The following is a 13,254-nucleotide window of genomic DNA, read 5'->3' as shown; positions in this document are numbered from 1 at the left end:
TTCATGTTCAAATCTAATCTGACTTTGCAATGAAAGGAGAGCACCTGAATTTGTTTTTGCTTCAAAGTAAAATAAATAGTTTTAAAATGAAAAAAAGTAGCTCTCTTTCTGAATCCCTTGCTGTTCTGTAAAATTTGCCTAAAACACTTAACACTGGAAACATTTTAACGGCCCGGCCCATCAGAACCGAACCGAACCGTGAACCGTGACCAAAAAAACCGAGGTACGTATTGAACCGTGGGGCTGACTGTATTGTTGCATCCCTAGTTTCTACAGAGCTACCTTTCAAACCAGCCAGCCACCATACCACAAAGGTCAAATCACAGGAGTCACAGCCCAGTGAAAAGTGATGAATGACTTATCACTCTGTCAAAAAAAAAAAAAGCCAAAAAGCTGGAGCCTGGCCTACTCTGCAGGATTTGGATAGGCCTACTTCTAAGAATTCCCAGAGAGGAGAAACCATTTCACAGCACAAACGCTGGGGGGAGGCCAGTTGGAGAAGATGAAGAACCATCTCAACACAAACATCACACACTTTGAAAAAAAATAAAAATCCAGCTGTTGCCAGATGTAGGCTAGCTGTAGAGAGTAGCTGGTCGGGAGGAGTAAGGAGAGACAAAAGTTTTACTGAGAGCACAGATCAAGTTTGGTAGACGTATCCATGAAATTTTAGAGCCCCAGTCTTTTTATTTTTTAAACCAATCATGTTATTTCTATCTCCCACGCCCAAGGGTTTCCTGATACTCATATATTCCATGACAAACACCGCCCACAGTGTGTCATATGTAGTGCTGCCTTCAAAGGCATCTGTGAAACTCCGATTTATAAGCTTCATCTTCTGTGAATTTACAGCGCTTGATCAATTTATCTCCAATTTCCAATTAAAGTTGAAATGAAATGTTGTTTTGCTTATTTCAGCTAATTGGTAAGTAACGCTGACCACTATGCCTTTACAGAATTAGCGTCACTGTGAATGTTTCTGATTATAACATGTAATTTCTGGAAAAATGTCACAAGAAATAACTGTATGGTCGAATAAACAGCTATAGTTTATATATATACAGCATATATAGTGTATAGTACATTTATAGTATAGTATAACAGAAAATAATACGCATATTTTCGTTTTCCATACAACTGTTTGTGATGAAGCTGTGTTTTTCGATACACCCGAGAGTACCTGAAGGCAGCAAAAGTCCACCCGGTGGTGCTGTGATATTGAGAGGTCATACATTTTCAAATACAAAGAAAACGAACAAGGTACGTTTAAGTGTTGACTGAATTGTAACTTTTAATAGGTTTACCACAAACCCAACTTTATGTTCATGCTTACCCCGACTCAAAACGAGCCCTAGCGACGCTACGTAAAGAGCTAGCACGATGGCTAAGCTGGTTTGTGAACTACCTTGCTAGCTCGTTAGCTGCACTTCGTTAGCCGAAGTCTTGCTGACAGGAACCGGCATCGTGTCGTGACATCCCGGGTCCCATCTGTCACTGTGGATGTCACGCTATTTCTTTGATCCACTACTTTCAACGTGGCAGCAGTACAGTAGTATGAGGTTAAGACTTACAAGCTACAATTTAAAATGATCTAAATACACTGCCTGGCCCAAAAACAAAACAAAAAGTCGCCACCTGGATTTAACGAAGCAAATAGGTAAGAGCCTGCCATTGGATAATACCTGCATGGGTGGTTATCTTTCTTTCAGCTGGCAACAACTGATGCAATGAGTAGCTTCTCATTTCTTAAACAACTATGTTGAAAGACCCAAGATGTTAAGTCTGTTTTGGTCAAATCATTGGCATGCATCAAGCAGAGAAAACATCTAAGGAAGCAGAAACTACTAAAATTGAAGAACTGTCCAACACATTATTTAAAAAACTGGAAGGAAGATTTCCCCTGTTCCAGAGTGATCAGGGTAAGAAGAGAGGCAGATGAAGTGATGCACCCCATCATGCCATCAGGTCTAGGTTCAGCAACATTATGTGCCCAAACAATATACTGAATGACCAGGTTGTTCCATCAATGGATTTTTTTCTTCCCTGATGGCACGGGGCATATTCCAAGATGATTCATCAGGATTTATCGGGCTCAACATGTGAAAGAGTGGTTCAGGGTGAATGAGACATCATTTTCACACATGGATCGTCCCACCACAGAGTCCAGACCTTAACCCCCATTGTAGAATCTTTGGGATGTGCTGGAGAAGACTTTTGCGACGTGGTCCGACTCTCCAAATCATCAATACGAGATCTTGGTGAAAAATGAATGCAACACTGGACGGAAATAAATCTTGTGACATTGCAGAAGCTTATCGAAACAATTGCAACAGCGAATGCGTGTCGTAATCAAAGCTAAAGGCGGTCCAAAGAAATATTAAGAGTGTGTGACCTTTTTGGGTGGCGACTTTTTCTTTTGGCCAGGCAGTGTAACAATCATATCTTGTTTTTGTGATACAGCATTTGTGTCATTGACTTCTCAGAATCAGCTGTTGCTTTGTCCTTGTTGGTGGTCGAGGCAAGTTTCCATCCTACAGATATTACTAGAGGTGTTTATGGCCTTGTTATGACCTAAGCAATGCATGGGCTATGTTAGAATTGCTGCTACGTAAATCAACAAACTCATTCTTGAGATGGTGAAGTATGTCCAGATACCAGAGTGTTACCTGTTCCTATAGGGGATATTTACAGAGGTATAGAGCTGTCCAACAGAAGAGTAATTGGTAACTTTTACTTTTTTTTTATTTTCCGAGTATAAATGTCTTATTATCTTGTCCTTTTGAAAGCTATTTCAGGTCGTCTCCATGGGCCTAGGAGGACTGTGATCTTATAGTTTTTTTATTTCAATGTAGATCAGTCTGCCAAGTATTTTTAAGAGTAATAATCTAATCCACAAATATTTCTAATCAATAATGCTCATTACTTATACAATTGTACAATTCACTTAGCAGACTCTTTTATCCAAAGCGACGTACATCAGAGAGTAAGTACAACACAAGCAAGGATCTAGAAAAAAAGGGAACAATGTCAGTAAGAGCAAACGATCAGCTTTGAGTCCGATTGGACACACAGGTGCTGACAGGAAGTGACCAGAGGCAAAGCACAACATTGAGGGCAGTTCTTGAGAGCTCTAATCAGTATAGAAACCAAATTATAAGTCGTCGTTATCAAACAAAAACCATCGTCACAACCATCATCATCATCATCAATAATATGGAGACCATCATCATTAAGTTAGTAGGTATTCATGAAAGAGCTGGGTCTTTAGCTTTTTCTTAAAGGTGCAGAGGGACTCTGCAGATCTTTTCCCCAGTTTTTTCCAAACAAGTGAAAACCCAGAAAGTCTTCATTAACTGTCATGAATGACCAACAAATCCTTACTTTTAAGAAGATTGAAGAAGCAAATGTTTGCAATTTCCCCTGAAAAATGATTTAAATAATAGCAAAATACTAGGGGAACTGTTGTCCTTAGATTGTTTAATCAACTGTTGTTACAGGTGTAGTGACTAAGTAAAATGATTTACGAGTGATACATTGTACTTTGTTGTTCCCGTTATCAGGGTACAAACAGCCCAAACACTGACCTTCATTTCAAGCCCAGTATTTCCTCTAAAGTTACTTTATCTTTTATACCCAGCCACTGAAACATGCCTGTTATGATCATGTTCGCCATGCTTTCAAAGACCCCACGGCAAACTTTGAATTTGACACCGTGAGAGCAACAAACTAAAATGCCTTATCATTTTGCAGTGAGTTTCATATACCCAAGCTATTGAAAGGTAATGCCACCATCTAGGCTGTGTTTTTTTTCTCTGTTTTGTACTGTTGTCTGCACATCAATGTTGGGGGGAGGGGCCTTCACCTCAATGCAGCGCTGTACTGCAGTAGATCTATTAATGGAGCAGAGGTGGAGGCTTAACTGTGCATCGGAGGGTTTTATAATCATGAACATTTTCTGACTGTATTACAAAACCCTATTTGATAACCTTAAAAAATGTTACAATGGAGAAAAGTATTGAAAACCTCCCATCGAATAGCTGGCCAGATTATTGGTTTATTTTTTCTGATCAGACATTGAGTGATATTTAATTCAGAACAGTTACTTTAAAAAAGATCTTAAAGCAAGTAGGTACATGGACTGAACAGTTGTGATATTTGTACGTTCTCTGTTCATCATAGAAAGCCAGGATGTCTGGAGAGTTGTCCCGCGACATTAATATCAAGGAGCCAAGATGGGATCAAGGCACCTTCATGGGGCGCGCCCAGCATTTCTTCATGGTCACAGATCCCAGGACCGTCCTGCTGTCCTCTGAATCTTTGGACGAGGCCCGAGTAATCGTGGAGAACTACAGGTAGATGGTCTGGAAATAAGATGATGGAGGAGGATTTCGGCATATGACACACAATGTCAAAAATGAGAGTGTTTTTGGAGTATGTAGTCCTGTGAGGCATAGACGTAGATTTAAGAATTGTTGTAACCAGGTAACATCACCATTAAAAAAACAACAACAATGGTGCTTTGAATGGCTAAATGTGTTTCTCAAACAAGTGAGAAAACATATCAGAGATGATAGTTATTCCTTTTTTTTTATCAGTTTGTTTTTCAAATTTGTGTTTAAACCCGAAACAATAAAGTCTGCGTGTTCTGCTCCTGCTTCCTCTTATGTATAAATGATCACATCACTCCACTCTGACTTTTTCAGAGCCGGGATTGTGAAGCCAGGTTTGACAGAGGATGAGCTCTGGAAGGCCAAGTACGTCTACGACTCCGCCTTCCACCCAGACACAGGGGAGAAGATGTTTGTGATTGGCCGGATGTCTGCCCAGGTGCCAATGAACATGTCCATCACAGGCTGCATGCTCACCTTCTACAGGTAAACATGACAAGAAGCTTCAATTCATTAATCCATTTGTATGACTATTGCTTCTACTTAATCACAACATAGATCATATATAAAACACTGCATGTTGTCTGGGTCAGCAAAGATGGCCTAGCGGTTTGGTCGGGCCAATATACCGAGGCTAAAGTCCTGCAAGCTGGCGGCCCAGGTTCAAGTCCGACCTGTGGCTTCTTTCCCACATGTCAAGTCATCCAACTATCTCCTGTCCTATTTAATAAAAAGGCAAAAGTCCAGTAAGAAATCATAAAAATTGTATAAATATATATAATATATATGTCAGCCAATATGCTCAATGGATACGAGATAGTTTCCGTGTGATTTAAACCTCAGTACAGGATACAGCGCTGAATAAAAATAGTTTAATCCCTGCACAGACTGAAAATCCTCTTAAAGAATAAAAAATATCACTCACATCGGCGAGCTGGAGACGGCAAATGTTTGATATTTATGCTTAAGGAACGACTAAACATTCAGTCAACTCTAAGAATATATAGCAATTAATTCTCAATTTCTAATTTCAGTGTCTTCCTTTGAATATTGGTCATATATCTGGTGATAGTGATAAGTGGGGATGGCACTCACTTGCAACTGCTGTCATTTCAGCAAACCACCACTAGTGGGTGCTAAAGTATGAAGTTTCCAATTTTACAAATGTTTTCTGTAAATGTTATATATATTATATATATATATTATATAAATGTTGACACAATGTGACAACAAGCATAACAGTAAGGTAAGATATAAAATAATTAGTTTTATGAAAAGAGTATGAAAACCTTTGTGGTTTCATCTGTACAGAGTTTAAAAAAACAATCCAGAGAGACAGGTTTACTTAGAATTATTATTAAATCCTGAGGGGACAAAATACAATTATTCTCTACAGATTAACAGCAAAATAGATATTTGCTGGACTGCTGAATACAAAAACTTGTGACCTGAGTTGTCCAGTGGGACTAAGCTTGTCAAGTTGATAAACAGCCACACAGCAGAGAACGGCTCCAGTCACGAGTGGTTTTGTGGTTTACAAATACACGTGACGAACAGATGTCTTTATGTTTCACTCGTGCAAACCAGCAAAAGCAAAACCTCTGGGTTGACTGACGATGCAAATCACTGGTTAAATCAGATATGATCAAGGATATATTTAAGTGTTCTTCATCCTGAACTTTTTCTCTTGATTTTATGATTGAATGCAACTGGAGTATTTTCAGTCGATGTGTTAACAGTTTTAAAATAGTCAGCAAACCTTTTTCCCGCAGTGCCATAATTTTTATTTTTGTATCATATACTTGCAGGACTACGCCGGCAGTGGTGTTCTGGCAGTGGGTTAACCAGTCCTTCAACGCCGTCGTCAACTACACCAACCGCAGTGGAGATGCCCCCATGACCGTGAAGTAGGAAGGACTTCTCACTTCCACCCCCACTCTAGATCATTCCTGTCCTTCCTCTAAGCTAGTGTCTGTAAGGAGGCTGTGGGAGCTGCTTCCCCTTCCCTCACAGCGGTATTCTGTTCCACTGTTAAGCATGCTCAGCTCCATGTCACCATGCACTCATGCTGACATAGCCCCCCAGTTAAATGTCAGGTTCACATGCTTCTGCAAAGTCTTTCATGCCACAAAATGCATTAGTTGCATGCAGAGTTGTTGAAGAATAAGAGGGCTGCTTTCAGAGAATATAAAAATAAGGAGTTGTTGATTGAGCATGTCAATGAGGATGACATATATACAATAATGTGTTAGGATGTTCTTCCTGTTCTTTACCTTTGCACATGCATGCATTTGTGTTGTTAACTGTGTTAGCTCTACTTCGAAATGTCTCATGTTGGTGTAACTGTTAAATTTGCGGGCACAGTTTTTTAAGTTCTGTAGAAAAAGTTAGCTAATTATAATTGGTGAGAACGTTTAGAAAAAGGATGTGGGTACATTGTGTGAAATGTGTCTCATGCAACTGTCCCTTTGCAGTCAGCTGGGTGCCGCCTACGTCAGTGCCACTACAGGAGCTGTGGTCACAGCCCTGGGACTCAAGTCTCTAGCTGCGGTAATGCCTGCTGATCAAATTAATCATCAGTCCAAGTTAAAAAAAAACTCTGTTCTGCAGAGACAATCTTGTGTCTAAATGTGTCCCTGATTCTGCCCCGATCTCTGCAGCGTCTTCCTCCAATCGCCAGCCGGTTCGTCCCTTTTGCTGCTGTCGCTGCTGCTAACTGTATCAACATTCCCTTCATGAGACAGAGGTGAGAAAACCCGATGAAAAGCAAATCACTTTTGTTTAGTTCCCCCCCCGAGCTCGTACAAACTGTGTAGTAAACCACTGCAACAATTCTCCCTTATTCCAGGGAGTTGAAGTACGGTATCCCGGTGACAGATGAGAACGGAAACAGGTTGGGAGAGTCAGCCAATGCTGCCAAACAGGCGATCATACAGGTGGTGGTGTCGAGGATCGGCATGGCGGTGCCAGCAATGGGTAATTCTGAAATGATGTCAGCTTTGTGAAGTGGCCATAGTGGATAGTTTTATTAAAACATTTTTTAAAGCTCTTTGTACACAGTAAGTGAATGGCTGGTTTAGAAGGATGGAGAGATTAAAACAGATTGATGACTTAAAGAAAATGATAATTTAGCTCTGTAATCCATTTGAACCTAAAAGATGATCTGAAAGTGTTTTGTTTTCTAACAAATTCGTCATCTTCAACTGCATTGATACTGTACTTTGTGGAGCTTAAATCCTAATTCAGATGTTTCTTTTTTTTAAATTATTACACAAAGTCAACTTTTTTTGGCCCTAAATTAATTTGATATAAACGACAACACAACAAGGACCTTTTATTCATTCAGCAGTTATTATCCCGATTAATCAGCTTTGGTTTAAACGAGAACTGAGCCAGCATTATTCCACTTGTCATCCCGTCTCCTCCTGTTAACTCGTAACAGTTGATGTTGATGTTACAAGACACAAAAGAATTTCACTCTCTCTTTAAGACGCACACTGGAGGTATTCATGAGGACTGACCACACCTGACTTGTTTTTCTTTGTTACAGCTATCCCCCCTGTTATCATGAATGCTCTGGAGAAAAGAGCTTTCATGAAGGTAAGCAGACTGCTTGCATCACTGTCACACTGTTGTTTGTCTGGTTAGTGGACTGACTGGGTCTGAGGCTGAAAACAGAACTGTTGCATTCCACCAAACACATTCATTGATTGCTCAACTGTTGCAGAAAAAATGTAAAATTTCTGATTTTTCTTTTGTGATTTTGCAGCGATTCCCACTTCTCAATGCTCCAATTCAAGTGGGACTTGTCGGCCTTTGGTAAGTTATTGATTTTTTTTTATCAGTGTTGCTTTTTAAGTAGACTTGCAAGTACTTTAACTTGAATAAAGAACATTAGAGAACGTCTAAGACCCTCCCCTCTCTTTTGTTTTCAGCCTGGTGTTTGCCACTCCTTTGTGCTGCGCCCTGTTCCCACAGAAAAGGTACCAACAGCTCGACCTCCTCTCTCTATAGGGGAAATTAAACATGTATGTGAAGTGTTATCAGACGTTTTCCCGCTTATTTAATCGTGATCACAATCTTTTTTCGTAGCTCCATGAGCGTGAGCGGCCTGGAAGCAGATCTGCAGGAGAGGATACGAAAGGCCAGTCCCGAGACCACCAAGGTCTACTTCAACAAGGGCCTGTAGGACCTGCAAACACATCTCCATACACACACACACACACACACACACACACACACACACGCCAGACAGACACTCATACACATATACACAGTGTCTGTTTGATTGTGTGAGAGCAAATCATAATTATGTATGCATATTTTGTTGTTACATGTACTGCTGCGTTTGTTTTTTTTCAATTTGACTGCCCAGAGCTGCTCCAAGTTTTTACAGTGTAAGGGCGTTGATTGTCTGACAATTTGAAGAAGAGGATTCATGGAGGGGAAAACAAAAAAAAAACACTCTGAGAAGGAAAATCACTGACAGCTTTTTACTGTACATTCGTGTACTCCTTGAAGTTGAAATACAACTGACCCCTGACGTTTTTTAATGTGTCGTGGTGTGTTTTCTGTCTTCCTTTGGTCAAAACTGCCCACAGGGTGGCGGCCAATGATGTTACTGATTTATGTGTCCATATACCTTTTATTTTGTGTTGCGTTCAGGTTCATGCAGGTTTTAAGTCCTCTGATGACTCATTTGTAACTCCAGTTTAAAATGAAGGCTTGTGCTCGTGTGTGTGTTATCGCCACTGAATGTAACATGTTTTTTGCCTTCTGTTTTCTCATTTGGTTTTCCTCTTCTTGTCTGGTTTTTGTTGCATTTTTCTCATTGTATAAGTAATATTTTAAGCTGTTACACTCTGACTGTAGTATGTTAAGCCTGATTATTTTCCACCATGTATAATTCCAGCTGGTGGTTATACTGGAAAAACCAGCATATTAATGACTCTTAAATAGTCCCAACCCTGATGAATAGCATCCTCTTACGTTGTCCTCCTCCTCCTTGTTAACTGTCGCAGCTACTTACACTCACCGATTCTCCTTGAAGTGTACTTATGCCCCTTCATTTTGAAAGACCGAGTAATGACGTGCTTAAGGTTAAGAAAACACGCAGAACTGACCCTGCAAAAGTTCATCAAGCAAAGCCATATGGTAAACCAGTGAACCCTAGTGAGTGTGATTTTTGTAAACTTAGATATGTACTGTCATGCTATGGCAGCGGCAGCCTGTTTGTCAAGGCGTTTCATCACTTCAGTCACCATCGCACTCACTATTATAAGCTGCATATTAATGGAACTCTTTGATTGTTGTAGGTGGTGGTGTTTGTTTAGTGGTTGTGTCTGGTGGAAGAATATACTGTGCTGTGTCTAGATGTTGTTAAGAGAGCGGCTTCGGTCTGGTCTTTAACTCCCTCAGCTTGGCTAGTTGTGTGTTTTCAAAACAGTGACATGCAGAGTGCGGACAACAGTTTTATTGCTGGTGTCACATGGTAACTTTGCACACGCTGGATGGATTGCATGAGCAGGCTGAATCAGGTCAAAGCTGGATCATTTCAGCTCCTTCAAGGTGGAGATGCAGGGTTTTGTCAAACAGCCAGCTAGTCTTCTGCTAAACTCTGTGTGTGCTGCAGTTGCTGATTTCTGATTGTACCAAATGAAAGTAGCACATGTTGCTTGATACAATGATGTTCTTGTTTGTAAGGTCTGGGCAGTGGGGTTCTGTGGTGTTGTTGTTGCTTCAGTAACAGTGGACAGTTTGCCAGGGGTGTAGCTTCTCTGATCAAACTCACTCACATTGCTGACGAAGCTCTCAAAGCACACAACTGTCCAGTCTGGTTCGATGTTTGTTGATGGTGTACGTGAGGAAATATCAGCCGTGTGTCTAGACGATATAAGAATAGTTATATTTTTCATGGATATATTTATAAATCTATAAGATGTATGTATGATGTCACATATTTGGAACACGTATGCATAAGGAACTTTTAACTAATGAATGAATCCACCTGATGGCCCCTCGTATGCATCAGAGAGAAATGTCATGAGGATGAGATCACCTCTTCCTTCAGGGTTGATACGTTCTCAGATTAGAGGAGCATGATTTCTTATCGGACAAAACTTGAAACAGAGAGCACCTTCACAGATTAGCAAGTATAACTCAGTGTTTGTGTAAATGGATGTGTATGTTGGTAAAAAAAAAAACAATTGTAGGATTTTAAAATGAATACCCATCAAGCACCTGTGGTCATTTCAGGTTATATTTTTTTTTTCTAAATTTGATGTTCAATCATTCATTGAAAGTGATCCCATCGAGTGTGTTAAGGGACTGTAGCAGCTGCACAATCATTTTTATGAATCAACTTCTTTACAGACAGAAATGTACAAGGATTGTGTCTATATGCAACCCTCAAAATGAAAGGTTTTATTCCAAAGTGCTCTCCAGATCATCTTTAAAAAAAAAATGTAACAACCTATAAAAAAAGTCTCAATCCTAAAGCAATGCCTTGATACGACTCTGTGAGAATGAGAGTCTTCTTTTTAAAGAAATGTGGAAGTCTCATTTTGGAATGAAACTGCTCATTGAGCTGCTCTTTACATCTTTCATATCAACATTAACCACCTGTCAACTCTGTCACTCCTTTTTTTTTCCCCTCCTAGCCTGTTATCATGTTGTGTCGGGGTGTTTTCCTGCTGATGCTCAAACTGCACTATCTAACCTTTGCTGTGCTGCTGTAGGACTTTAGACTTGTGTTGCTTTTTAAAAAATAACTTTTAAATTGTGTACTGAAGATTGTATTTGTTTGTTGTGCTGGATAACGTTGAATGGATTATAACCATAATTCTGCTGAGATGTTATTCATTCGTTGTCGGGCAGCTTTTAATGCTTACACGTTGATTTTCTCTTGCTTTGATTCCCTTTGTGTTTCTATGCTCCTGGAATGATTTTGCAAAAGTTTCAAGAACAAAAACTGGAGGGTTTTTAAGTCAGCTTGTCAAAACATTTATGATGAACATGTATCTCAGCGTGTGACTGTACTGATCCACCTTTACATGTCACACCCATAGATCTAGCCAAAGACGAGACGGGTATGATTTGTAAGGACTGAGGAGAAGAAGTGTCTAGCTTTTTGTTTCAGCTTTAGCAAATGGACCTTTGCCACTTTTTTTTTCATGCAGAAACATTGTTTTTACTGAAGTGGGCTTTGAGCTTTGCAAGCTCAACACTCAACAGAACACCAAAAGTATTAACAACATCCCATCAAGGTCACGTTTCTTAGATTTTATGAAGTTTGAAATCAAATCTCAAGTTAAGAGTTGACCCTGACTTCACTTTACAACATAGGATTTTTGGTGATTTTCAAGGTGAAATCTTTGCAAATTGAAGGGCACAAATGTAGAAGACAATCTGTTTTGTGTTACCACACCATGAATGTTTCTATTATTTCATATTATACAAACATTCAGTCAGTATTGGTGCACTGTGTGTCCTCCCTTTATTTTGTATTGTGTTGAAGTATATTTCCTTGATGTGAAATGTATTTTACTCTGAGCAATAGAATAAAAGATGTAACAGTAATGTCCACACCTGTCTGCTTATTTTCACATGATTTAATGTAATGTGTGTTTTTGAATTTGCATAAAGATTTCACATCCTGCCCCTGGGGACGGGCCAAATATTCGCCTAAACAACTGAATACCACAGTAACAAAACAAACCCAGTGACATGAGATGATAAAGGCTTGTTTGTGCAACACTGAGGAAAGCAGGAAGCAATCAGATCAAATGAAAGTCATCTGACTGTTGCGAAGTACAGTTTGTTTCAGCAACAATCCCACAGAAAGAGATCATCCCAGCTTGAAAACAAACATGTCATACTTCGACAGCGGCTCTGATGTAAGTGAGTCGTCTTCATTTAGAAGTGTAGGGATTAAATAACTTAGAGGATTATTGATTTGAACATGAGACGAGAGGAATGTTTCCTGACATGTTTGGACCACTGATGGTACATAGATAGCCCTTTGACATGAGGCTGTGATACATTGAAACTTGAAGAAATAGTGAGATTCATTGACCAGAATATAATGTTTTATTCAGTCTATGGAATATAAAATTATGGTTTTGCTCATTTTTAGTTTGAAGTAACAGAGACATGCTACTCACACACAAATACAAACACATGCACAGACAGGATGGATGGATATACATTAAAGAGAGATGTCAGAGTGGGGCTGCAGCTCTGCTTACTGCAGTACTGGGACTGGAACCGGCGACCCTCTGGTTCCCAACCCAAGTCCCTACAGGCTGAGATACTGCCGCTGGTGAAGAAGCTTCTGTTTCTGTTTAAGTGTCTTTTATTTTACATACTTTTACAATTAAAAATAGTGGTTATTGAAAGAATAGGCCCCAAAATACACACATGCACAAACAGGGCCTGTGTAGCAGAGTGTGCCGTTTGGGGTTTGGTTCCTTTGTTAGGGGGCATTTCGACAGTACTAGGGAAGTCTCCAGCTACCCTCTGGTTCCTAACCCAAGTCCCTACAGACTGAGCTACTGCCGCCCCCTTTCTTAAACAAACACGATTCCTAAAAATAAACACAGACACACACACACAGAAGAACTGGTGATGAGGTGTTCTTTATTTATTACTTCACAAGTGTAGGAATGCACTTTTTTTTCTAACTCTAACACAAGTTAACACACATGCAAGCCACGCCTGTTTCAGGCGCCACAAACACTCCCAAACATGGCGACAGCATCTGAGGCCTGGATGTGTTTGAGCATCAAACCCCCTCCTCTCACTGTCGAGTTTAGAGTCAGGTTGTCATTATAAACACACACAGATCACACACACACGTCTGCCATGT

At 40.0% G+C, this 13,254-nt stretch overlaps 1 protein-coding gene across 1 annotated transcript; it reads left to right on the top strand.

The window, feature by feature from the left end:
- Positions 1-1,131: 1,131 nt before the first annotated feature.
- Positions 1,132-11,970, top strand: sfxn3 (sideroflexin 3). Its single transcript, XM_061039815.1, has 11 exons — positions 1,132-1,260; positions 4,180-4,352; positions 4,704-4,874; positions 6,197-6,295; positions 6,863-6,938; positions 7,049-7,134; positions 7,237-7,364; positions 7,939-7,988; positions 8,158-8,207; positions 8,324-8,371; positions 8,481-11,970. Exons 1-11 carry the CDS (start codon positions 1,147-1,149, stop codon positions 8,575-8,577), a joined length of 1,092 nt encoding a protein of 363 aa, XP_060895798.1. The 5' UTR covers positions 1,132-1,146; the 3' UTR covers positions 8,578-11,970.
- The last annotated feature ends 1,284 nt before the right edge of the window (positions 11,971-13,254 follow it).

The sequence above is a fragment of the Labrus mixtus genome, chromosome 6, assembly GCF_963584025.1.
Source record: "Labrus mixtus chromosome 6, fLabMix1.1, whole genome shotgun sequence".
Lineage (NCBI taxonomy): Eukaryota > Metazoa > Chordata > Actinopteri > Labriformes > Labridae > Labrus > Labrus mixtus.
Note: the sequence above shows the minus strand (reverse complement) of the source record. Positions and strands in the feature narration are given on the sequence as shown.

Excerpts from the sequence above, each read along its gene's own strand:
- sfxn3 (XM_061039815.1), top strand. The coding sequence starts at position 1,147 with ATGAAGCTGTGTTTTTCGATACACCCGAGAGTACCTGAAGGCAGCAAA. Across the intron at positions 6,296-6,862 it reads GATGCCCCCATGACCGTGAA|TCAGCTGGGTGCCGCCTACG; the intron begins GTAGGAAGGACT and ends GTCCCTTTGCAG. Across the intron at positions 6,939-7,048 it reads GACTCAAGTCTCTAGCTGCG|CGTCTTCCTCCAATCGCCAG; the intron begins GTAATGCCTGCT and ends CGATCTCTGCAG.